At 51.3% G+C, this 25352-nt stretch overlaps 1 protein-coding gene across 1 annotated transcript in view; it reads right to left on the reverse strand.

Annotated features, from left to right (window-relative positions):
- The window catches only part of TGFBR3 (transforming growth factor beta receptor 3), a 183460-nt gene that overhangs the window by 37583 nt on the left and 120525 nt on the right, over positions 1-25352 (reverse strand). The window contains 3 exon segments of the mRNA XM_032487077.1: positions 4228-4375; positions 6371-6539; positions 10839-11022. Coding sequence (XP_032342968.1) covers positions 4228-4375; positions 6371-6539; positions 10839-11022 — 501 coding nt within the window.

A 25352-nucleotide genomic window follows, 5' to 3' on the forward strand; every position in this document is an offset into this window, starting at 1 on the left:
ACTGTCCCTCTAAGTACCAATATCTCTATCCAGCAATACAAGTAAGTCTTAAAGTTAACTTTCACTTGGCAATCAGTTACAAAATTGAAACTGAATGACAGAAATCTTTCCAGAAAAGGACATAAAAGGACTCTGAGTAACAAGGACATGGAATGTAAATTTCCGTGTCACCTTCTGACTCCTACGGCAGTGATCTTCCCAGATGCGAGGGAGCGGAGTGCTGCAGAGGACCCCAAAGGGAGGTCACCACGTTTTCAACAACTGCTCCAACAAGGCTGGAAGCCCCTTCCAGCAAGCAGATTATGCCATTTCATGCCGTATAAAAATCACTTTAATTTCCATGCCCAATTATTTTCTTCTGCATACACGCAGCATTTTCCCTAAATTCCCCATTTGTTTCCCATTCTGTTTGCTCGTAACATGACTAAATATTAATCCTTTCCCACTGTAGAGCCACAGAAGATTCACAGCCTCGAAGTCCTCCTGGCCTCTTTGGTTGTGGGATATTGGCTGAGGACACACATTTTCCAATTCAAAGCTTAAAGGGTCTCACCCAGTATATTCTTCTACTGCCCAAAGTGCATGTCTGAGATAAAACTGCCAGACTGGCCAGTCATAAAAATGCACACAAAGGGACCATTGAGAGCTTTAACCGAATTCTGTAGCCATTTGCAAAAACTCAGTTTCACAAGTTTGGGTTCTGCTCTTCTTCCTCGGGTTCAGAGAAAACTCCTTAGGGACAGGAAGATAAGGAAGGGAGAAGGGGGGGAGGGTGGGAGGAAGGAAGGAAGGAAGCTAGAATGAAGGAAAGAAGGACCCGGTTTGTTCTTAGAACTCTGTATTCACTGAGCCCACAGCAGTTTCTCCGGCACAGCTCCTCCAGCTTTTCAGGGCAGCATGTCATTTCGATTGGCTGGAGAGGCAACCCTGGCCTAAACAACACTGCTTGGCCTCGTCTGCCCCAGCCTCTCGTGTCGTTGGACAGCTGAGAAAACACTGCATTTCCAGGACACTATCATCGTGACTGCCACCTGTCCTTCCTGTGCCAAAATGCAAGGCCTTGGTTACACCTTCCCACAGTAACTCTAGGAGCTGTCGGTACAGCCCTCACTGATTATACTTTGGGACCTACAAGGCTAAAAATCCATCAATACATTTGTAAAGCTGTAAGGTTTGGGACAGCGGCAGGCAAGCTGGTTTCCAGCAATCCTCATCCTGTATTTCTGGGAGTCCCGAGGCTTTTCCAAGGCCTCGGTACAGCTACTCCACGTGGTTGTGTTCAAGAGGGTCTCAAATACCACCCATCTTTCCCAGCTAAGTAGAGTCTGGGTGCCCTCCCCGCCGCCCCCCCTCCACCAAACACACCTGCGTCAGAACTGCTGGCGTCTGGGCCGGGGGCTGGGGGAGGAGTTGGGCAGACAGTGCAGTGCAGAGTCCCACTGGGATTAAAAAATGTCTCTTCTAAGAATAAGCTGTTTTTTCCAAACTTGAAGCCCTGAAGCCGTATGAAACAGTCCAGTGGGACATTTCCAACAAGTTTCCTCCATCTAGTCTTTCATGATTTGGAGGTTCCTCCAAAATGCACTTATGCACGGTCCACAGGGCCCTGAAGGCAAAGCTGGACCTGGGCGTGGCGACGTGCACACTTCTGGCTGTCCCATTCCTGCCACAGCGCAGCCCTCTGTGTCCCTCTGGATCATTCTGCCACTGGGAGGGTGCATTCTGCCCACGTCGCACCCCCAACACACGCACGCGCAGCCACGCTCAGTGGGTCTCCTCTTTACCTCACCCAGCAAGTCCCTTCCGGTCCCTTTAGTGGACGTTTGTCTCTGTTTTCACTTTGTTTAGAGAAGCTAGTTGTGCCTACAGACAAACATGTACAGAATTGCTTGCAGAAGGAAAATGAACCCCCCTTTTACGGTGCCGCGCTAAGAGCTTTCCACGTGTTCCCTTGTGTAGTTCTCCTCCAGAATATAAGGAGGTAGGCACTGCCAGCCCTTTTCGGAGGAGGGGAGCCCGAGGCTCACGTGAGCTCACCGTGTGCCGGCCGCTTGCTTGAGATAAAATACTCAGGACGCACTTAACAAATGCTGAACCAATAAATGCCCTCTGCTAACCCTCACGAGAACTCTCAGGTGAGAGCCATCAAGGGCACGCACTCAGAGTTCAGTATTTACTGGGAGTAATGGCAATTGGAAACAGGATCTGAACCCACTTTGTCCGGCCCCACAGCCAGGACTCTTTCCACTCTACCTTTTCATTAGCAGGTAACCTTCCCTCCCAGCACAGTCAGAATTCACATCTGAGGCGGGAGTTAAGGACTCACCAAGCATGAAACTGACTGGGAGAGTAAAAAAGAACACCATGAAACATTACCCAATTGTTTAGTAATGTTGTCGTGCATTGTCCAAAACCGGCCTGGAGCAGGAGTGCAGCCAAGAAGAGTAACATAAACAGACCTTGCACAGGGATGAGCGATCTCATTTCGAGCCTTTCTGATTCCTATGAGAAGTGGGGACGTTCAGAGTGCACTCCAGGGCTGCCAGGGGCCGGGCGCACACACTCGGGGGGAGGAAGAACCACTGAGGGTCAGGGCCAGAAGAACATTTACACAAGAACTCCAGCAGGGAATTAAAAGGTACCGTATGTTTTTGCCTTTCAAAGCATGATTCCCTTTCCTGTTTTTGTTATTCTGAAATTAAAAACATTTGGTTAGTGTGCCAGGCGGCCAAGGTTGCAGACACCCCAGGTCACCAACGCCCCTCAGGCCACGCCAGGCAAGGCAGTCAGCACAGCTCCGGCTTTGGCGAGTCACTGCTGGGCCTTGTGCTCGACACCAAAGTGACGGGCCGCCGTCACACACGGCGGCTTGCTGGGATCCTCGCAAAGTTAGGGAAAAAAAGAAAGAGACCCACAGGAGCCAGAAACAATTCCTTCAAGATTAAGGAGTGTGAGCTCGCGGCTTTGCTGCCTCTGGCAAGTGCTCGCTCCCGACGCTGCCTAGGCTCTTTTACTGCTTCATCACGCGAAGGTGCCGTGAATGAGTAACACCCAGGCCGAAGGCGTCCCTCTCCCCACATACTGGAAACATAAAACCCACTCCCGCTGACTCGATGCAGGTCCTGACAGAGGAGCTGGCCACAAGTTTTTAAAAAGACAATGCACAAAAATTTGAGCCCACCAAAGAGATGCACTGAGAAAAAAAAGTGACAATGAATATACGAATGTTCATGCATAACTGAAGAATTGTGCTCTACACTGGAAAATGATACATTGTAAAATGACTATAAATCAATAAAAAAGTTAAAAAATAAAATAAAATAAAAATAAAACCTAAGTATATGTTGCTTATAAGAAACATGTTTTAAATGTAAAAATACAGAAAGTTTGAAGTAAACAAAAACATTTGAGCCCACCGAAGAGATGCTAAAGAGATAATTATCTTCTTAAAAATGGGGGGGGGGGGATTTCTTCCTTTACTTCCAATACTCTGTCAAACAGTTATCTCCCTAAACGTGTCTGAAAATGATTTATTTTACCAAATTTCAACATTCAACTTTTCAGGAAAGCAGCTGCTGTTTGCCTCTCACGCCACCCGGAGAAGCCTCTTAAGTGTATTTCCTTCATGAAATACAATGCTTCGGGCACAGGCGGGGGGTACTTTGCCAGCATCACCTCACAACCCCTAGAAGTTAGAAGCAAGCAAAAAGGCAAGGCAATACCAAGTATTTATCTCAAAAAAGAAAAATGAGCTGGAGCCAGCGGAGTTCCCAGGCCCCCGCTAAACACCTAAGCCCCGGGGGAGAGCTGACGCGCAGGACCGCGTCACCCAGGCCCCTGCACAGGGCTCCCGGCCGGGAAGGGCTTCATCGGGCTCGCGGTCTTCCACTTACTGAGATGGGAAGGCACGCCAGTACATTTCAGGAATTTCACAGATGAGGCAAGTGGGGTCTAGACAGGCGAAGGGACTTGCCCAAGGTCTCAGTTTGTAAATGGCAGAGTCTAAGCTTAAATCTGGGTCTGACTGACCTCAGGCCATGTTTTTAACCACCACCCTGACCGCTCTTATAGAGAGAAGCCAAGGAGGAGCTCGTTTTACAAACTGAAAAATAACGGAGAGCGTTAAGAGAGATGCCAGAGAGGCAGAAACTTTACAAAAATAACACACTCAGCACTCAGGTTAAATTACTGCCCTTCATCAAACAAGGAAATGCTCGACCAACTTACGACAGCTTTCAGGGTTCCCTTAATGTCGAAAGATTTGATCACCCAGTTGACAGACTTTTTGCACTTCAAGATCAGGATGAGATTTTTGACCACCTCAGGTTCCTTTCGGGAAGGTCTTATGTCAATTATTATATCCACCTGGAAAGCACTGTGGATGGAAAACAAAGGCAGAGTGAGCACCCAAATGCCAGAAAGTTGCAACTATGTCCCCTCTTCCAAGTCTTCATGTTTCCAATGTCTGGCCAGTTGATTAAAAAGCTGGCCTGAATCCCAGGCAAATGACATGTGCAAAACAGATTGTTAGTGCACACATAACAAAATGGTTTTACATAACAATACAAAAACGCGCCTGCTGATAATTAGCCACCAACATTTTTCTCTTCCTTGGAAAAAAAAAAAAAAGGTGGCTTCTCAGTATAGCCACTGTTTGAAATGGACTTGAACAAACCAGAAGAGTTTACTTTTGAAGCAGAATTGTTGCTTTTTCAACCTCTGACACCTTCAATGTGTAACATTCTAGTTTACTATGTGCTCAAAATCCTTCAAAACCAGAAGTGGGTGGCAGTTTGGTGAGTGGAGGGTGGCAGGGTGGCAGGGTGGACGTAAGAGGGAGGCAAGGCAGAAAAAAATTAGTAAACTTCAGAATAAAATAAGAGGCCAAAGGCTAGAGAATTTCCTGACTTATAAAAGATTTGCTTAAGCCATTAACATTTGCTACAAACTCGTATCTGCATTTACTTTCCCAAACTTCTGGATATACAGTTATTAAAACAAAAAAACAGATGGTCAACCAACTGATTACCGGAAAATTAATAAACACAAACCAAACTTCTAAGAATTCAGTACAAAAGAGAAAATTTCACTAACAACAACATCTCTGTCATTCTGGATTTAGGGCAAAGTCTTCACTTCCATCTTGGTTTGACACACTTGTAAAGCATAGAATGAATGATATGCTCAAATGAAGCCTCAGGCTGAACATCTAAGCACATTTGCCAGATTGTTTCAATTCCCACTGCATTTTAATTTTCCACAAAATTCTTCACATGGGACAGAATGGAATCTGGTAATTTGGTAAAAACTGATCTGTAGTTTATTCACTTTTGAAATCAAAGTTTGATTAGAATTTTAACTGGGAAGTCTCTCTACGATGCAAATTTACAATTTAACTCACTAGTGCACATGAAATGCAGGTCAGAGTAGAAGGGCCTCCTCTCCCCCCTTTCTCTCTGTTTTAAATTCCCCAATCATTCCTGATGGAGAGGGTTAAATCTCCAGTCCTGGGGAAGGACGCTGAGGGCGGGACAGGCACAGGCAGGTGGTGTCTAATGGCTCTCTGGTGTGTCACCGCGAAGGGCCCGTCCTCTGACACACACACTCACACTCACGTGCACTCTCTCTCACACACACACTCACATATAAGTTTAAAGTAAACAGTTATGAGTGCAAAAATGTTCTGAGGACATTATACACAGGATTTTGTTAAAAAACATAATGTTGTTTAAATGATGCTCATGTCAATAAGGCACATTTTGTAATTTCCTTAGCAGGGCTGGACAAGAGAGTAAGACTGCTTGTCCTGTGACGGGCGCGGTCCGCCCTCCGTCCCTGCAGGTCCCACATCTGCAGATTCAACCACGAGTGGAAAATACTGGGCCAGAAAGGTTCCAGGAAGTCCCAAATTGAATTTGCCACTTGCAGGCAACCGTTTACAGAGCATCCACACTGTATTCGGTATTGTAAGTGATCCAGAGGTGATTTAAAGTGTACGGCAGGATGTGTGCAGGTTATATGCAAACACCATGCCATTTCACACAAGGGACTTGAGCCTCTCTGGATTTTGGTAACGGAGGGGGATCTGGAACCAACCTCCCGCAGACACCGATGGACAACTACCAGGTGGTTCAGATGAGGCGTCAGGAACTCACCTGCAGTACGTGGGGTCTAGAGGCAGACGCAGGAGATAAAATACACCCCCGGTGCCTGTACGCTCTTCTTCGCAGTTTCTCACCCAAAGCGCCGGCGCCCTCCCCCTCACACGGGGAGGGCGGCACCCCTTCCCACCTCGTGAGAATCGCATCAAGTCACACCAGGTCTTTGTTTTCCTCGCTTCTCAGTGAGGAAAACACACACACACACTCACCTGTAGGGGTTAGAGTTGGGGGTGATTAACTCAATGATGTGCACCTCTTTATCCTGGGGCTGGCTGGATATCACACAGCCTTCTGCAGCTTTGGGCTGAAGGTACTCGGCAAGGTAATTGAGGGAGAGAAAATTCTTCCCTATGTTGCATGTGGGAGGGAACACTTGATCTGAAAGTAAAGAAACACATTGAACTACGTGGTAACCAGACTCAAAGGAGAGAAGGTGACAGTGACACAGGGCAAGTGCAGCACACAGGGAACCACAAGCCCACAGTCAGGGCCTCCGAACCCCTCAGCCTCCGTCCTGAAGTGCCTCCCTGCTGGCTGCCAGCGGCCTCCTACTGACGAACCCCAGTGGCCTCTTTTCGTCTAAATCCTCTCCTTTCCTGTTCTGTGTGCTTCTGCTTTGCCCTCGTCCTCACCTGTCTTTCCATCTCTCACTGGTTCCTCCTCTGCTCACCCTCAAGTACCCGCGGTCCTCAGTCTTTGGTGCATACCAGAATCCACCTGCTTGGACCCCAGAGTCAGATTCAGAAGATCTAGATGGGGCCTAGGGAGCTTTCTTTTTGAAAAGCTCCACAGTTAATCTTGATATAAACCAAAGCTAAGGACCTCGGTTCCTTCATCAACCCTCTTTATATTCTGTCTTCTTCCCGGATGATCTCAATCACCCCCATGGCTTCAACTTATACCCAGATCATAACTCCTTTTCTGAGCTGCAAACGTGCACCGCCATCTGTCTACCAAGCACTTCACCTGAAAGCCAATAGATACTTCGGTCAGCACACTCAACGCCGAATCCAGTGACCCGTTCTATCCCCCAGTACACTCCTCTTTGGATATTTGCTATTTCAATTAAAAGAAGAACCAGCAGCCTAACTGGTCCTCTGGCTCACCGTGCAGAATTAATCATCCCTTCATGTTTACTCCTCACAGCAGCTCATACTCTAAAGACTGAATGCAGCAGTTTGGGAGAAACATTCAGACAGACTTCCGCTCTTTCTCACAGTCTTGACATAGACACGAATGTTCACATGGCACTTTACAGTTTACAAGGTGCTTCCACAAACGTTATCTCGCGGGCTGAGGGCTGCTCACCACCCCCGCCAGGGAAAGCGACGCAAGCGCCGAGGGTCTGAAGATACTCCCCCGACGGCCCAGGCCGCTGACACAGCCCCGTGGCTAATGGGGTTTCCATCCAGCGGTTTAAATGTTTAAACAGAACTTGAAACTGCTGGCAGTGTGACAGCCGGGACCAGTGTCAAGGAAGTTCTAGGTGTAGCAGACTTTCTTCAGGAGGGGTAATTCATCAGAGCCCTGGCACTTTAATGGAGTGGACTTCTGCCTTTTGCATTTAATGGACAGGATGCCAGGGTTCAAATTCATATGCAAGTCTCACCGAGGAGCGAAGACTCATGCAGGAGTTCCGAGACTGAGACCGGGCTGGCGCTGCCCTCCCCGCCCTGCACTGACGTCCACCACACACACTGCGGCGACATGGCCCCATGCACGTGCCCCCCCAGTGCTGCCCCTCGAACACAGGGGACCAGAGGAGGTCATGAGGCCCCTGCTTGGAGGCTCACTTCAAGAAAGTGCTGGCTCTGCACTCTGGATTCCTCCCGAAAGACCCCTTCAGAGACAAGAGGCCAGCGCCCCGCTGACCCAGCTGCCGAGCAGCCTCCCCTCCACATCTGCTGAGGGTTTGGCCAGTTGGGCAGATGAGAAACACACACCCTGCAGCTGCGGCCTGCGGGTGCCTCCCCCAGGTCACAGGACGGAAAATGATACTGGGGTGGCAAGGCTGAAAATCAAGAATCAGAGGGTGCAGATATAGGCCAGGGACAGGCGGGCCTGGAATTCAGGAGACTAGGGCCCTCCTGGGCTCTGGCCTGGACATCCAGTCCACAGGTGTGCTGGGTTTGCAGCTGGCATCTATATAGTGGGCACGTGGCGAAGGTTTCCTGAATTAAACAACAGCGGTGTGAGATTTCAGACAAAAAACTCACCCACACTGTGACCCTCTGAAGGCACTAGGAAAGGTTTAATTGTTTAAAAGGTGCTGTTATTAAGGGCTTAATTCCCAGATGCCACTGTCACTAACTTGAGCAAGCCGATCACTTTTTGCTGTGTGTGCATGTGTGTGGTTTTCTTCCCCCTGAAGCGGCCTTCCCCACGTCTGGCATCAAAACTTACACCAACTGCCAAGCAGAAAGGAAACCACGAAGGGGAATCCCCGGGCAGAAGCCTGGCAAGTGTGGGGGAGGAGGGGAGTCACATGCTTATCTGTATTTTAGGAAAAGATTGACAAATGACTTTGAGAACTAGAATAATACTCTAGGAACCTGGGAGGCAACACAAACACCTCCTTTTCCAGCCGTGGAAACTGAGGCTCCAGTTTCCAGGTAAATCAGAGCATTGCCTGAAGCCTCACAGTGAATGAGACCAGCTGGGGTGAGCACTGAAAGCCCTCAGTCCTTCCACGCCGGTTGGAGTAGTGGTTCTTGGATGTTAGCGAGCGTTAGAATCACGTGGAGTGCTTGCTAGCACACAGATGGCTGGACCCCCGCCCCCAGAGTTTTCAGTTCAGTTGGTCTGGGGTGGGCCTGAGAACCAGCATTTATAAACCGTTCCCCAGGGATGAGGATGCTGCTGGGCAGGGACCACACTCTGAGAACCATTGGGGATAGACCAGGGGGAGGCTCATGGCCTAGGATCCCCGGCTCGGCTGGGTGGAGACAGGTCAGGTTGTGGGAAAGCAGTGGACGAGGCAGGCTCAGCAGAGTCCAGTCCACGGTGACAGACATCGCCTTGGGGTCCGCCAGCCTAACCACGGACCCTCACTCCCCCAGCTGCTCCTCTCCACGACGTGGGCCAGTGATTTATAACCTACTGGTGACTGGAATCTCCAAAGCTGTTGCCAGGAAGTTAACTGGTTTTCACTGGGCAAAACACCAGGTTCTTAAACTTCTTTCCGACCCAGTGTGCAGCCTTGGGGGAGTCACTCCTGCACACAGAAGCGCATGCACTGCCGAGAAAATGGAGCCCCACATCCTACATGGGGCCATGACACATGTTCTTATCCTAACAGATTCCAAGGGGGTAATCAGAAGTCTTTCAAGTGCTCGAGTTCTGCTTCAGAAACAGAGGCCATAGTCAGAGCTCAGAACCTTTATGAAAAGAGACTTTCTGTTTTGTCCCAACGGGACGACGTCTGTCACTAGCTTCCTGACGACCACGAGAGTTGAGCAAAAAACTTCAATGCTTTGGACCTGACTTGCGTCTGAAGCTCCTCCTCCCTCCCCTTGACTGAACAAGCCTCCCCGCGGGGAGCCTACTTCATGCTTAGGTTGTGCTTATTGGCTAAGACTCAAAACACAGCATCAGACAGTAAGCATTAGACTCAAGGGTCAAGAAGCCCGAGTTCGAGCTCTGGCTTTGCCACTTGCTAGTGATGTGGATTTGAGCAAGTTAGCTTAGCCCTCCACCAGCCCCTCTGCAACACGGTGGAGACAGCGGTTTCCTCCCAGGGTCACCGGCAGGGTTAAGTCGGGTGGACGCAAAGGCGCCTGATAGGGCCTCTGTGCACGGCGCACACTCAGTGTCAGCGTCCACCTTTCTCCGCACCTGTCACACATCCCAGATTCAAAAAAGCGCTGGGAGTGAGCACCCAGTAACGGGTAGCTACCCGTGAGGGAGGTGACAACCCCTGCAGAAATCAAAAGCAGGCAGACAGACCCTGACGCCCTGAAATGCCACCTTCACACAATCTAACAAGGACCCACTTACCAGAGCTGTTATTTCTAGTAACTTATTTGGGAGCTCCAAATACACTCAACTAAAAATAATGATAAAGAAGTTATTTTAAAAGTAATATGCTTTCAAAATTGAATCACCAGCTATTTATATCCCTCTGCAAGGCAAAGAAATTAAAACGGGCCATTTCTTATCAAGGCCAAACAGTTCCTTTCTCCAATAATTTGTCCTTGTAACAGGCATTAGTATTAAAAATATATTCAAACACTTTTCCTCTATTATTGTCCAAAATTTAACTGATGTCTCGAGACCACAAACTGACCTGGCTTCAGATGTCTGCAGAGTAACGGGCAGGAGGAAGCACTGACTGCTGACCCCCCCTGCCGACTCCTCCTGCACTCCCTCAGCCATCCAGCCCCGCCCGCGCCCTCAGCTTCTGGCCTCTGCTCACTTCTCTGGGCTTCTGCGTCCTAGCCAAAGGCTCCTCCTCTCTCAGCCAGGCTCCCCCCGCTGCTCCCCACGACCAGGCCTGCGTCCTCAGAAGGAGAAAGGGAAGGAGGGGACGTGGTGGGGAGCAGAGCCCAGGGACCCATCAGGTCCTTCCCTGCCGCTCCAGCCATGGGTAGCACTGTGATTCCTGCCCAGCCACCTGGGCTCAGGGAAGAGAACCGACTGCTGTAAATCAGTCACTGAGTGAAACCGCACAAAATTTACCTTCCCCCACTTTAATGTAAATGTTCCTCGCTATCTTGAGTTCGGTGAACGAAGTGACTGCTCCGTACTCCTTTTGGGCCCAGTTTAGCAGATGCTCATTTCCATGGGGGAAGGGCCTTTCTTCTGTTTCTGCTGACAAGGAGAAGTTTCCTGGTGAAAAGTGGACCACAGAACCCGCAGACACCTAGAAAAACCAGAATTGCATGTTTAATGTGGTACGGTCACCTAGAACTGAACTGTGATTAGAGAAAAGCATTTATCAGGCAGTTAAATGGACATTTGTCAGCCCAACCTCTTCCCTCTGTGGCACAGGCAAATTATCTTTTTTCAGCAACTGATTCAAGAACTAGACCCAAGCCTGCTTCCCCCAGGAAACGGGACCCAAGCCTGCTTCCCCCAGGTAACGGGACCCAAGCCTGCTTCCCCCAGGTAACGGGACCCAAGCCTGCTTCCCCCAGGTAACGGGACCCAAGCCTGCTTCCCCCAGGTAACGGGACCCAAGCCTGCTTCCCCCAGGTAACGGGACCCAAGCCTGCTTCCCCCAGGTAACGGGACCCAAGCCTGCTTCCCCCAGGTAACGGGACCCAAGCCTGCTTCCCCAGGTAACGGGACCCAAGTCAGCTTCCCCCAGGTAACGGGACCCAAGTCAGCTTCCCCCAGGTAACGGGACCCAAGCCTGCTTCCCCCAGGTAACGGGACCCAAGCCTGCTTCCCCCAGGTAACGGGACCCAAGTCAGCTTCCCCAGGTAACGGGACCCAAGTCAGCTTCCCCCAGGTAACGGGACCCAAGCCTGCTTCCCCCAGGTAACGGGACCCAAGCCTGCTTCCCCCAGGTAACGGGACCCAAGCCTGCTTCCCCCAGGTAACGGGACCCAAGTCAGCTTCCCCAGGTAACGGGACCCAAGTCAGCTTCCCCCAGGTAACGGGACCCAAGCCTGCTTCCCCCAGGTAACAGGACCCAAGCCTGCTTCCCCCAGGTAACGGGACCCAAGTCAGCTTCCCCCAGGTAACGGGGCCTAAGCCTGCTTCCCCCAGGTAATGGCAAACTGCAGTCAATGCAGGGTGGCCCTGTTCTTTTTTTTCTAATTGTAGTGCGGTCAGTTCACAATGTTGTGTCAATTCCTTGTGCACAGCACACTGCTTCAGTCATACGTAGACACATTATTCCTTTTCATATTCTTTTTCATCGTAGCCTGCTGCGAGGCATTGAATACAGTCCCTGTGCTGTGCGGTATAAACTCGTTGCCAGACCAACCCGAGCGCACCCAGTCTCTTGCCTGTGCTTTTTTAAAGCACTCTGTGATGAGGGACCGGAGACTGCTTTGTGAGTCACCCGACTCGGCATGGATAGTTCCCAGATACCTAAACTGAAGGCCAACCTCTCAAGTAATGTTTTCAAGTCAAGTGGGAAGCTTCGGTGAGTGTTTTCACGGGCGTGTAATGGGCTTCTGGGACAGTGCAAGGGATCCCACAGTCCTGCCAGCACCTGAACAAGACATCCAGGCCTCCCACAGCCGCAGCCTCTGCCAGCAGAGTCACCACTCGGGACACAGTGAGAGTCCCTCGGGTTTACGGTCTCCCGAGCACTGAGGCAAAAAGAACGGCCAGAGCTCGCCCGTCTCCTGCCTTGCCATGCTCCTTCCTTACAGTGAGACGTGTGTTGCAAGACCCCAAATTCCCAGAGATAATGAAGGCGAAAGGCTGTTACACTGATGCTCATAAAACCTTCGGGATGATTTCTGCAAGCCCCCACTGCTGCTGGATGCACTTAGACCATTGCCGACCCCGCGTATCACGGTGAATATAATCAACACACACAAAGGAGGAAGGCCGTCACCTGGCTGCTGCGCTGTCATTAAACTCACCTGCTGGTGAATGCACGACGTCATCTCTACCGGCTAGCATTTGTAACTGGTTTTATCAATGTCAGGGCGAAGCCTCAAAATGTGAACGATGAAAAGAGGCTAACAAAATTCCCAAGCCATAGAATTACAAATGCCTTGTATTAAATTTCACATTAACCACAGAACTAACACCAGATCCAGCAACTCCACTTCTGAGCACTTATCTGAAGAAAACGAAGACACTAATTTGAAAAGACAGGCGCCCCCCTCCCCAAGCTCACTGCAGCCAAGATGCCGCAACGAGCGTCCATTGATGAAGGGATGGATAAAGATGTGGTCCATATACCACGGAGCGTTTTCAGCCATAGAAAAGGAAAGTAAAATCTTGCCATTTGCAACAACATGAGTGGGCCTTGGGGTATTACGCTAAGTGAAGCAAGTCAGAGGGCGAGAGACAAATGCCACATGGCCTCATATGTGAATCCAAAGAAACAAAACAAAACACCAAACCAGTAGGTCCTGAGAACAGACTGGTGGTTGCCAGAGGCAGGAGGTGGGGGGCGAGTGAAATGGTTGAAAGGGGTCAAAAGGCACCAACTTCAGGTTAAAAAATAAAGTCAGTCATGCGGATGTAATACACAGCATGGGGACTGCAGTTAGTAACACTGCATTGTGTGTTTGAACGTTGCTAGAGACGGCAGATCTTAACAGCTCTAATCAACAGGGGAAAAGGTCTAAATACGGTGACAGGTACTAACTAGGCTTACTGTGGTGATCATTTTACAGTTCCTTCAAATACTGAATCATCGTGTGGAATGCCTGAAGCTGGTATGTCAATTATAAGGCAATAAAGAATTTTTCACAGTCACTGTCATTAACAAAAGCAAGCAGCGCCTGAAGCGGCTACGCCCAGACTAAACGCGGGCCGGTGGCAGGAGTGCTGCCGACCGGTCTACCCCGTACAGCGGCGTGTTCAACTCCACACACGTACCAAGCAGCACCTGCCCTAACTGCTGCACTTGGCATTGCTATTTCCCCGCAACTATGCATACACAGATGTTTTAAATGCTGGCAAAGACGCACTTCACCAGGCTGGTTCCATCACCTACTAATGTGGTGCTACCCCTCTCACCTGAAAACTGGAAGCATCTGAAGAGTTTCTAAACATCCTGAGGCCCAGGCCACACCCCCGACCAGCCAGAATCTCGGGGGAGGGACCCGGGCGTTAGGGTTTTGCAAAGCTCCCTGGTGACTCCAGTGCTCAACCACAGTTGAGCAGCTCTGCCTCAGTGAGAACTGAGTGGTCCACAGTTTGCAGAGCCCAGTGACGGCACCTCACAGCTTTCTCTAGACAGGGGGTTCTTAACCAGGGGTGATTCTGTCCCCAGGGGACATTTGGCAATGCCTGGAGACATTTCTGATTGTCACAACCGGCAGGCAGGAGCTACCGGCATCTGGTGAATAGAGGCCAGGGACGCTGCTGAACATCCTACCGTGCACAGGGCAGCCCCCCTGCAACAAGGAATTATCCTAGATGTCAACGGTGCCAGCGCCACGCCCGAGAAGTTCTGGTCGACGTTTTGGACTGACCAGACATCCACTGGGTCCCCAGACTGACAGCGCTTTCTGTCCTAGAAACTGGGCTGCTGAGTACGTAATAAACAGCACTGGGAACTTTCTGGTGTGTGCTGGCTTGGGAAATTCAGAGCTAACCATTAACAAGCTGGGCGTAAACTGTCGCCACCACCACCAGCTACCATTTACCGCACACCTGCCGCGCATCAGGCACCCTCGAGTGCTACCCAGTGTGGCAGTGATCGTGTGCTACATGTCCCAAAGCCAGTTATAAGCGACCCCAGTGGGGACCATTTAGCTTTGACCTTGCTTTGACATTGCCGGCATAAGAAAAAGCTCCTGCACCTTCACCTGCCAAACAATAGCCATGCCAACCTATGTGTAAATCCTCTGAAGCTTAGCTACTCACCAACACTGAACGTCAAACAATGTTTATCTGATTTTCTGACCGAAACATGGTAGTAAAACCTTCTTTTCACTGAAAAGCACTTATGCTAAAAAGTTATTTTTATCAAGCCTGTCACCGAAAAACCCCACAACAGTCCAAAGGTCCCTGTCCCACTGCCAGGCCAGCTCTGAATGTTGAGGCCAGGACGCTCTGCTCCTCTTTCTCATTCACGTTACAGCCATGAAATAAGACACTCGGGCTTTAAACACGTTGCGCACAGAGTACACTGCTTCAGAGTGGAAGGCGGGCTGTGTCGCCCTGGCGCGTTCCAGAGGCAAGAATGTGAACAGTGTAAGTAAGAGGAGGAAGGGGGAGCAACGTGGGAACGGACCCTGGAGTGATTAAGAGCGCTGCCCTGAAGCAGCCGGTCCCTGGAGGAGGGCAGCCCCCGGCCGGTCCCTGCACGCACCATCAACCCCGCGCAAGCCCGCCCCTGCAGGGCCAGCAGCCGGGACCGCACACTCGGGCCTGAGGAATCCAGAAAAGGAGGCAACCGCCACGCCTCAGGCGCATTCCAGGGAGAAGAGAGCAAAGCTGCCAGGGCAGGCAGCGTCCCTGCCTGCAGGTCAGTGGAAATTTCCTGCCGAGGCAAGGGGCTAGTCACGCTCCTCCAGAGCCCCCGCCCGCGGCTCTGACAACGCGGGGCACCGACCGAGGCCCGCCCAACCCCCACTGAGTGCTCCAGGTGTCGTTTCCACCTGATCCTCAGCACTACCTGTGAGGGAGGCTACTCCGATTTCCACAGCAGAGAGGGGAAATCTCAGAGAAGCTAAGGGCCTACCCACGGTCAGAGAACCAGCACCAGGGCAGGGCCAGGACAGGGGACTTCTGACTCTTGGGCGCAGCTGGCCTCTGCCTGAACCCCTCCACAAAGCAGAGCTCTCCAGCTCCCAAGACAGAAGATTTCTGTTCTTACTTTCTACCTGTACCTTCCAGCCACCTGTCTGAGCTGTGCCTTCCAGACCAAAGAATCCCTTCCTCTTTCTTCTAGAAGACAAGCCTTCAAGTGTTTGATGATGTCACTCAACCCTGATCAGGGCAACGTTCCAGCCTCCCGAGTCCTCCCCAGACACCACGGTTGTCAGGTCTTCATCAGCACAGACTCTGGAATGTGGTGCCCAGAACAAGACTTGGGGTTTGAGTGTGGTCTGATGAGTGTACCATGAAAGTTAACTTCAGGTGTCAACTTGACCTGGGCTACAGGGTACCACATACTTGGCCAAACAATATTCTGAGTATTTCTGTGAGAGTGTTTTTTGATGAGATTACTATTTAGATCAGCAGCCTAAGTAAAACAGATTGCCCTTCCTCATGTGTGTGGGCCTCACCCAATCAGTTGAAGGTCTAAAGAGAGCAAAAGGCTGACCCTTCCCCTGGAGTAACAGAGAGTTCCCCTGCCTGACTGCCTTTAACCTGGATGCTGGCTCTGCAGTTTGGGCTTGCTGGTCTCCATAATCCTGTGAGCCAATTCCTTACAACAAATATCTTTCCATATCTATGTGGCCACTGCAAGAGGCCCGTGATCACATTTGCTTTTAAATCAGCTGATGCCCACTATTATCTCATAGTCATTAATTTATGCTTTAAAACTACATTCAACAAATATTTATTGAGTGTCAGGCACTGTTCCAGGTGCCGGGGATATAGGAGAGAAGGCAACAGACAAAGTTCCCTGTTCTTGTGGGGCTTACAGCCTAGTAACTGTAAGTCAGAGGAATAAGATGAACAAACCATATGTTAATAAGAGCTATGGAACAGTATAAACTGAGAGAAGAGGATAGGGGCACCACACTTTAAAGTCCTGTGACGGGGGATAACTGAGAAAGTCCCTGAGCAGTTACAGACTGGAGGAGATGAAGAGCCGGCCTTGAGGATGGCAGGGGCGGGGCGCTCATGGTGGGGCAGCAGCGAGTGGACAGGTCTGGCTGGGGGTGGCCGGTGTGGCTGGAGCACAGGGGTGAGGGGGAGGCGGGTAGGAGAAAAGGTCCAAGGGATCACAGAGGAGACCAGGAGTCCAACAGGACCTTACAGACCATTGGTAAGGACTGTGGTGTTTAGTTTGGGTGAGATGGGCTACCACTGAGAGTTCATGAAAACTTCCAACAAATGTTTTCACAGGGCCAGTCCAGACTGCAGGGAGACAAGGTGCAGGAGACCAAGCATAGACTTCTGGGACAGTCCAGGGAGGTGGCAGGTGGGGAGGATGGCCCCTAAGGCCCCAGGTCCTCACCAGGCGGGAGCTCTTTGCTCCCTTCTCTTACCCAGTGACTCTTTCTATGGATACAAAGTCTCCAGACTCCTGCTTCAAGTCTGTGGAGACCACGTGAGAACCCATCTTCTGTTAGCTGCCAAAATCCCTCAGTTTCACGTGTGTGTGTCCCCTACACAGTCATCTGAATCCTTGGGAAGCTGGAGCAGACGAGGCTGAGGTCTGTGGCTTCCAGGTACACTCCCACGCTGACCAAGCACGTCACACACCACTTGCTGGGGTCGCAGGCCGTTCGGCACCTGCAAGGGACCCCGCGGAGCTGTCCTCATCCAGTCTGCAAGGGCGTCATGCTAGAACCTTCCAGAGCCCTCCTGAAACAGACATGCTCGTCAGTGCCGCCCCCTACCCTAGGGGTCAGCGCTCAGTCCCCACCTGATCATCAGAGTCTGGCTTGGATAAAGTCTGTGGAAGAACAAAGATGTAACGAGAACAACAAAAAACAAGAAACAGAGGGAAAACAACGTTTTCCCGATCTAGGGACGGGCTACAGTCGGTGCCGCAAGGACACTGACTACATAACTGGATACAGAGTTGCTTTTAAAAGCGGTAAGAGTGGGACGTTACCTTCGGATAAAGTGGCAGAAACTTTCCAGGGCTACTCAGTCCACCCCGATCTTCACCTCGCTTGCAGGCTCTTGCAGCCTACCACCCCGTGTCCCGACCATTACAGGGACCCCCTGGCTTCCAAGCTGCCAGTCCCTTCTCCCTCCACCCTTCCTCCACACTGTCACCTGGGAGATCTTTCTAAGAAGCAAACACATGATGACACAGGACAGCAGCTAAGCATCCTGACTGGCACAAGAGCAGAGAGGGCCTCTGCCCGCCCCACTTCCCGCCACTGCCCCCAAGCACCAGCCAGACGGAGTCACTCACAGGGGCAGAGCAGCTCATGCGGCTTCAGGCTCCTGGTCTTTTCACATCCTGTGCCCTGCCTGGACCGCTCGTCTCGCCTTGCTCACCTGGTCACCGCTCCTTGTCCTCCACAAGTGTCACCTGCTCTGGAAGACCTCCCAGGCTCCCTCCCTCTCCTCAGGATGGAGCTGCCCACGTGCCTTGCACACACCTCCAGTCCAGCCCCCTCTCCCAGGAATGGCTACTATTCACCAGCAAACCTGCCACCCCACCCCCCGACAGAGACCACCACCTCGAGAACCAAGACGCGGGGCTGGTTCCCGTGGAGTCTCCAGGGCCTGGCACAGAGCTCGGCACAACGCGGGCGCCCACTCACTGCCTGCTGAATGGAAGCTCCAGGCTGCTACTCACAGGGAAGGCTAAGCTGTCACTTCTCCATTCCCTGTAACCCTTGCTTCCCTCACTGCCCAGGAAATGGCTCTTCGGCCAGGCCTCAGAGCTCCTGATTGGATTCTCTACCTAAAAACCAGTTATGGGATCATTCAGTAGCCCCACGTCTACCCCCAGAACCCACTGGACTCGCCCCCTGCTTGCTAACGACAGCCCGGTCCGCTGACATCCCTGACATGACAGACAGCCTTCCTGTGGGAGCGGCTCGGAGCACCCCGCATCCCAGCAGGCAGCCCCCGAAGGCGCAAACGTGAGGCACCTGGCTGCCCGACAAGCCCCGGGTGTCGGGCTGCACACTGAGCCCTCCTCCCCGGCCGCCCTTCCCCACGGAAACCGCGCACAACACGTGTATTTTAAATTCTGGTTATGCTACCAGACTTTTTTAAAGAGCAGAACATTACTCTCTCTGCCAGCGCTGGGAGTTTTATTGCAAGAACTTACGGCGAGGCAATGAGGGCCAAGTTTATTATTTTTTCTGGATCAGATTCAACAACCTTGTCCAAAAGAGCAAGAAAAAAGCAAAAGAGGCAACCAGCCCTTTTGTTTCCACACCTGCGTTTAAGCTTTAACTCTTAACGTCCTAAGCAGATCCACGGAAGCCTACAGGCTGAGCTCCCAGCCTCAGCGGAGGGCGCGCATCCCGGCTAGTGGGCGCAGACATCATCTTCCTGGAACCGAGGCTCTTCGTCTTAGCACTTACCTCAGCACGTCAGCTGACTCGCAGCCTCCCTCGGGCCTCCCCCAGGTCGGTGCGGGTCGCCAGTGAGGAGGGGGAGAGAATCTTTGCTGAGGACAGCGCCATATCGCGAGGCCTCGCCTAGTCCTCCCCCTCCTCCCGCCTCACCCATGCCCCGGATGCGCGGTCCTGATGCAAACGCAGGCCGCACTGAAGGGCAGGGGCGGCAGTCAGGTTCCCTCTGAAGACGCCCCTCACCTCCGTCACGTCTGCTCACATGTCACCTTCTCAGCAGGGCCCACTTAAGATTACAGTCCAAATGCCCTGTGGCCCCCACACTGCACTCTGATTCCCTCCCACCGGCTTCACACGTCCCCACTTCTAGGGCAGAGCCGAGTCACCTGCTAAACCCACAGACACTTTGCTCACTCCCTGTGCTTCCAGCCCACCTCCTCCCACTCAACGGCTCCTTCAGAGGCTGGGGTCCTGGCCTGCTTTGTTCATGGGCTTATCTCGAACAGTGCTGGGCATAGAAAAGACATTCAATAAACATTTGTTTAATGAATGAATGAGTCCTGAGGGCCAATTAACTGGCAGTGCCTCCCTAAGGTTCTGTGCTGGGAAGAACTCACTGGCCATATCCAGGAGCGGTGGCGAAAGGGCAGTGGTGTCATGGTCAGTCATGTGCCAGCTGGGGGCTGGGGGCAGGCTCCGCTCACTCCACGGCTGCCCAGCGCAGCCGCCACTGGCCTCTGAGCGCCCGACATGAAGCCTGTTGCGCTGATCCGCGCCGTAACGTAAAACACACACCAGGCCATGGAGACGTAGGAGAACCACTGCTTCCCAGAGTGTGGTCCTCGGAGCAGCGCATCACGGACCAAAGCAGGTTAGAGTGCACATTCCAGGGGGGTGGGAGGGCACTATAATCTTCCTCCTACCACCCCGCGATCCCAACACGCACTTGAGGGTCGCTGCTCGAGGCCATTGATAGAAACATTACGTCAGCTGCCATCTTGCAGAAATCTTTGCGAAGCGTGAATAGGACTGCCTGGAGAACACGCAAGAGTTTTCTCCCCTGCACTGACTACAAAAAGGCCAAGAGGGTGCGAGTAAAGCCAAGTCACGTTTGGAGTCACCCTCTCGCACATCTAAAAAGACAGAGACGGGCCTTGTGAAGTGAGAGGAGTCACAGCTCCCCAGCGATAAAGGAGAGAAAATCCTGCTGAGACCTCGGAGGAAAACCTGTTCCAGGAATCTCTCCCTCTCCCCGTCCCTCTCTCCCTCCCACACACACACGCACACGCACGCACACACGCACGTGCCAAATAGCTGGGCCGCGGTCCATTTGGAGCTCGAGTTATCGCTTGGGTGAGTGCCTGCTATTCAGGCCACAGCTCCGTGCGGCACTCTAGCTCGCACACCCACCCCACACACTGACGTGGCCAGCCCTGGGGAAAGCTCAGCACCTGCACAGTCAGGGCCAGCTCCTCTCCCTCCCTGTGCTGCCCAGCACCCAGCCTGTGCCCTTCCGTTCCCCTTTCCTGACTCCTGCACCAACGTATCTCTTTCTGGAGATGCCTTCTTAGGAGAACAGAAAGAGCAAAACAAGGAAAGCAAACAGAGCAAAGAAGAACACACGGGCATTTCAGAAGCACCTACCATGCCAAAAGCCTGCTAGTTCAGTTCTAGGGGGAGGGAAGGCTTGTGGTGAGCAGAACACACATTTCTCCAGGGTTTCGGTTTATGAGTAGGATCTGTGCAGATTGACACGGTGCCCACACAGAAAGGTATTAAGAAGATGATGCTTTGATGTACTTTGTGTACCGAATCCAGCAAAAACAAACTTACATCAAGTGCTGGAACAGTATTGAAATGTTTACCTCCCAAACGTGGATGGAGCCCCACATTCTGAAAGAGGAAGGTTACACACCTCCCTACCAGCTCCTGGGAGGGCTCTGCTCGCCTGCTTCCTCTAAAGTCACGTGCCGTGATCTGAAACATGCTTTCTATTAGCCATATGTCATGACTCAATGTTCTTTTTTTAAAGTTCATTTTGAAGAAATAATAACGTCCATGCCCATGAACCTACAGCCATAATTTGCAAAGCTGCATATTCATGAGCCATGTGATTATGGTCTCTGCCAACAGTGCACTCAAGAAACACAAATCCACGCAACCATTTAGCAATTCTGGGATGCTTTAATTTTGTATCCACCACCAGATTACTTTCTTCCAACAAAATGACTTAAAACATATTCAACAGTTTTTCTCAAAACATTTATGATGTCATCCTCTGCTTTTAATTTTTATTTCTGTTGAAGTATAAAGAACCGAAGGATTCAAAGTGCCCGACATGTCTGCACACGTCCAGGAGGAAGTCCTGGGACGCCACCCTCCAGACAGAAGCGCGCACAGACCTGAATGTGCGCCAGTGCAAAGCAAGTCTCTCGTCTCCCGTGGAAGCACTAACAAAACCACAGTGTCCATGGATGTGCGCACACGCAGAGAGAAGCAAAACAACTCAGCGCATCTGAAGGACAGACTCAGCCCCCCAGGTGACCACATGAATGACACGTAAGCTGCTTCATAACACAGAGCTTTCCAGAGTGGAGCCCCAGGCCACTCAGGGATCCTCAGTGACCTTACAAAACTGTCTCTGGAGACTCTTAAATTTACCCTCTCTCATCTTTCAATGCAGCATGATGTTAGGAAGCGCCTGACCCCAAAGTTAAACTGTATTTATCATCTAAAGGATGTTTTTCAGGAAAAAACAAAACATTGGCATCATTACCAGTGCTTGCAACGACCCTCAGTCTGCTCTGGCCTTCCAGACGCGCTTCTGCAAGATCCTTCCCTAGGAAAGGTTCTTTCTTCTACTTTTCTTTTAAGTTACATCCAATCTGCCAACCCAGGTTCAAGGGCACAAACTGAATTGTACAAACACTTGCCTCCAAATAGGTACCTTGAATTCTCTTCACAGAGCTCCTCTTTGTCAAGACTGACAGTCTAAGTTCCATTTTACGGACAAGGAAAGTGAGGCTCAAAGAAGTTAAGGAATCTGCCGGAGGCACAGAGTTGGTAGAAAGCAGGGTTGACAGCAGAAACCAAATACTTCGTTTCTCACTTTTAGCTCTTTTTACTCCACCTCCACGGAGCAGTGGCCACTAAACTCAAGACATAAGCAGAGTGGGGTAGACAGGAGCCCGGGGCCCTGGCCTGATGACAGCACACGGGGAGAGAAAGTCACAAAGGCGCTCACTGATCGCCCAGGACACATTTCAGAGATTCAGACTCCTCACGTCTGACACTGAAGAAACGGGGGCTCTGACAGGTTACGTAAGACCCCAGATTACGTAATTTTAGCAAGGGAGGAGTGCGCATGCACGCTGCGTCTGCCGGACTCCAAAGACGATGCAGAACAAACCCAGGCCTTCACAAGCGTGACACGGGGAAGCAGGAGGCGGAGCAGGGGGCCTCCTGCACAGTCTCCCCTTCCCCAGCTGGGGGAAGGCAGGAGGGAGGGAATGGAAGGGGCAGACAGGAAACGGGAATGACTTACGGAAGCAAACTGACTGCCTGGCTGGAGGAAGAGAGATCAGTTACTGTAAACAACAACAGCACAACGACAAAACGGCCTCGGGATCTGAAGATGCCTGAACAGAGACCACAGCAGACACAGCACGACAAGACATCAGACAAGAACATCAAGACGTAAGTGCTTCTGTGATGTTCAGTTTTACACGCCAGTGGCTTGGCTGTCGCCGCCAGTTACTCAATCACTAACCGAGATGATGCTGGGAAGGTATTTTGCAGATGTAATTACAGTCCATAATCAGGTGGCTCCAAGTAAGGGAGATTATCTCAGGTAGTCTGTGTGGGCCCGACTCAGTCAGCTGAAAGGCCTTCAGAGCAGCGCTGAGGCCTCCAGGAGGAAGGAATCCCCTGTGGACAGAAGCTTCACTCATGCTGGGGGTCCCTGCTGCCCTTCCTGACTGCCCCCCAGATTTCTGACCTGCCTTGCCTCTCCCCACAGTGGTGGAGGCCAAGTTCTTGCAGGAAGTCTCTCAATGTATACCCCTCCTGATTCCCTTTCTCTGGGTGACCCCTGACTGATACAGTGTCTGCAAATGGCTGATGCAAGCCCCGAGGGAAATGGAACCGCATATTCTGGCCCAGAAACCACGGACCTAAGAACACTGGGGGAAGAAGGTTCTAAAGGACATTTCCTTGAGGGGGAGGATGGGGGTGGGGCCTCTAACCCAAAACAACTGGTTGGAGCCCTCTTGAACTTCCTAAGCTTAGCTTTTAATCAAAGGCAGGCCATGCACCTGTGCCCACGCCCGTTCTCCAGTCCACATTTCACAGTCTCTGAAGAAGACACAGGGGGTCTCCTAAGCCAAAGCCAAGGAGGTTGAACTGAACACATTTACCGTCAATGAAGAAATGAGTCCCAGAGGGCTAAGGGCAGATGCAGACACTAAGCAGGGCATCCTGGGGACGCTGATCCAGAGACAGGCCAAGCAGAGGAGCCCAGGGGCACAAAGTTGCTGGGAAAGGGGTCAAGAAGCACCTTTTAGGTCCTTATCCAAATGACACTGTCCCTCAGGAGGACCACCCAGGCACCTTCCTTGCACTACCTGTGACTGAGGGATACTGGCTGGGGCTCCAAGCAAAGGGGGGAAGTCAGGGGAGAGGAGGCTCGAAACGCCTTGGCGGGTGGTTCATCGCTTTGAGGACGCTTTGCTACTTTTGAGGCGGCAGCCGTGGTGGCTGCCTTCCTGGAAAAGCACCTGCCGGCACTATTTCAGAAGCTTCACAGTGTGTCCAGGAACACTGTTGTTCCATAGAGTCAGGTGCAGTCAGGACCACCTCCTGCATCTACATCTTGGGGGAAATCATTCAGCCTGAGAATTTTCCTCTGCACAAGCAGAACCCTGGGCCAGATGACAGCAGACAATTCAAAGTCTAACATCCCAGCTACACCTACTGCTCCCGTTCAAGGTGTAACTGCGTTCACTCTCAGGATCAAAGTCTGTGACACAAAGGGGGAAGCAGGGGGAATCTAGCCCAAACTACTAATCCTCATCATTTAAAAAAGATGTATTCTTCTTATTACTACCAACATTTATTATTATTAAATTGAGCATTTACTTTGTGCCAGGCACCATTCTATGCAATCTGCACAGGCTACAGCAACCGCTTACTGTGTGACCACTCACAGGTTAACCTAATCTCTCACTGTGTCAGTTTCCTCATCTTAAAATGAGGATGAGAGTGCCTACTTCATAGGCTTGCTATGAAGATTAAATAAGATAATACATGTAAAGTGCTTTTAGGAGAGTGCCCAGCACACGGCACATGCTGTAAGCACACAAACACAGGTCTTCACAAAAGGCCACGAGCCCTTCCTCACTGTGGCAGGACCACAGCCCTCTGTGCAAACTGCTAGCAAAGGGTATGTGATTTTCAGGGCTGGAGCAGCGTTAGCTCCAAACAGCAGCTCTGCACATCACCAAGCAGCCTGGATCCCCCAGAAACTACAGGTTCTCTGTAACAAAGACGGAAGGGCTGGTGATGAAACGGGCAGTGACTACTGCGGGCGTTTGCCAGAGACAGCAGACAAGTAAGGCCCTGACTATCCAGGGACGCCCTGCATCTGAGCCTCACCGCCGTGCTGCTCAGTACCCAAACAGGCCCAGGAGGAGGGAAGCAGACCAGTGATTCTGTGGCCCAGGAGTATTAAAAACCTAAGTTTACAACGAAGACTCCACTCCACCTGGGGCTAGGAAGTTAGGATCAAGGGTAGAGCATATTTTTTTAATTTATTTATTTTCCAGGGGGAGGTAATTAGGTTTACTTATTTATTTTTTTGATGGAGGTACTGGGAACTGAACCCAGGACCTCGTGCATGCTGGGCATGCGCTCTACCGCCGAGCTATATCCTCCCCTGCCAAAAACACACCTTTTTTTTTTTTTTTTAAGTTGAAGTACAGTCAATTACAACGTGTGAATCTCTGGTGTACAGCACAATGACCCAGTCATGCATATACATACACATACTCGTTTTCATTTTTTTTTCCATTAAAGGCAAAAACACATCTTGAGATACAAATTCTACCCTGGACAAAAAAATAAGAAAGATAAAGGGGCTCCTTCCTCCCCTGTAGAAATCCACTCCCAAGCTGGGGAGTTAGGTGATGGAGATGTGAAACACCAGAACTGGGTTGCCTCAAATAAACCCAGCGACTCTGCCTAGAAGGAGGCAGGCCATCCTCCGGTCCCTTTCAGAGACAGGGAGCGTCAGCCACCTGAGGGAGCGCTCACCAAGGACCCGACTGCCTGTGGTTTACAAGAAGACCATAAACTTCCAATGAGCTTTCAGTCAGCCTCACTAGAATTT

This window comes from Camelus ferus, chromosome 9, assembly GCF_009834535.1.
Source record: "Camelus ferus isolate YT-003-E chromosome 9, BCGSAC_Cfer_1.0, whole genome shotgun sequence".
In the NCBI taxonomy this organism is placed as follows: domain Eukaryota; kingdom Metazoa; phylum Chordata; class Mammalia; order Artiodactyla; family Camelidae; genus Camelus; species Camelus ferus.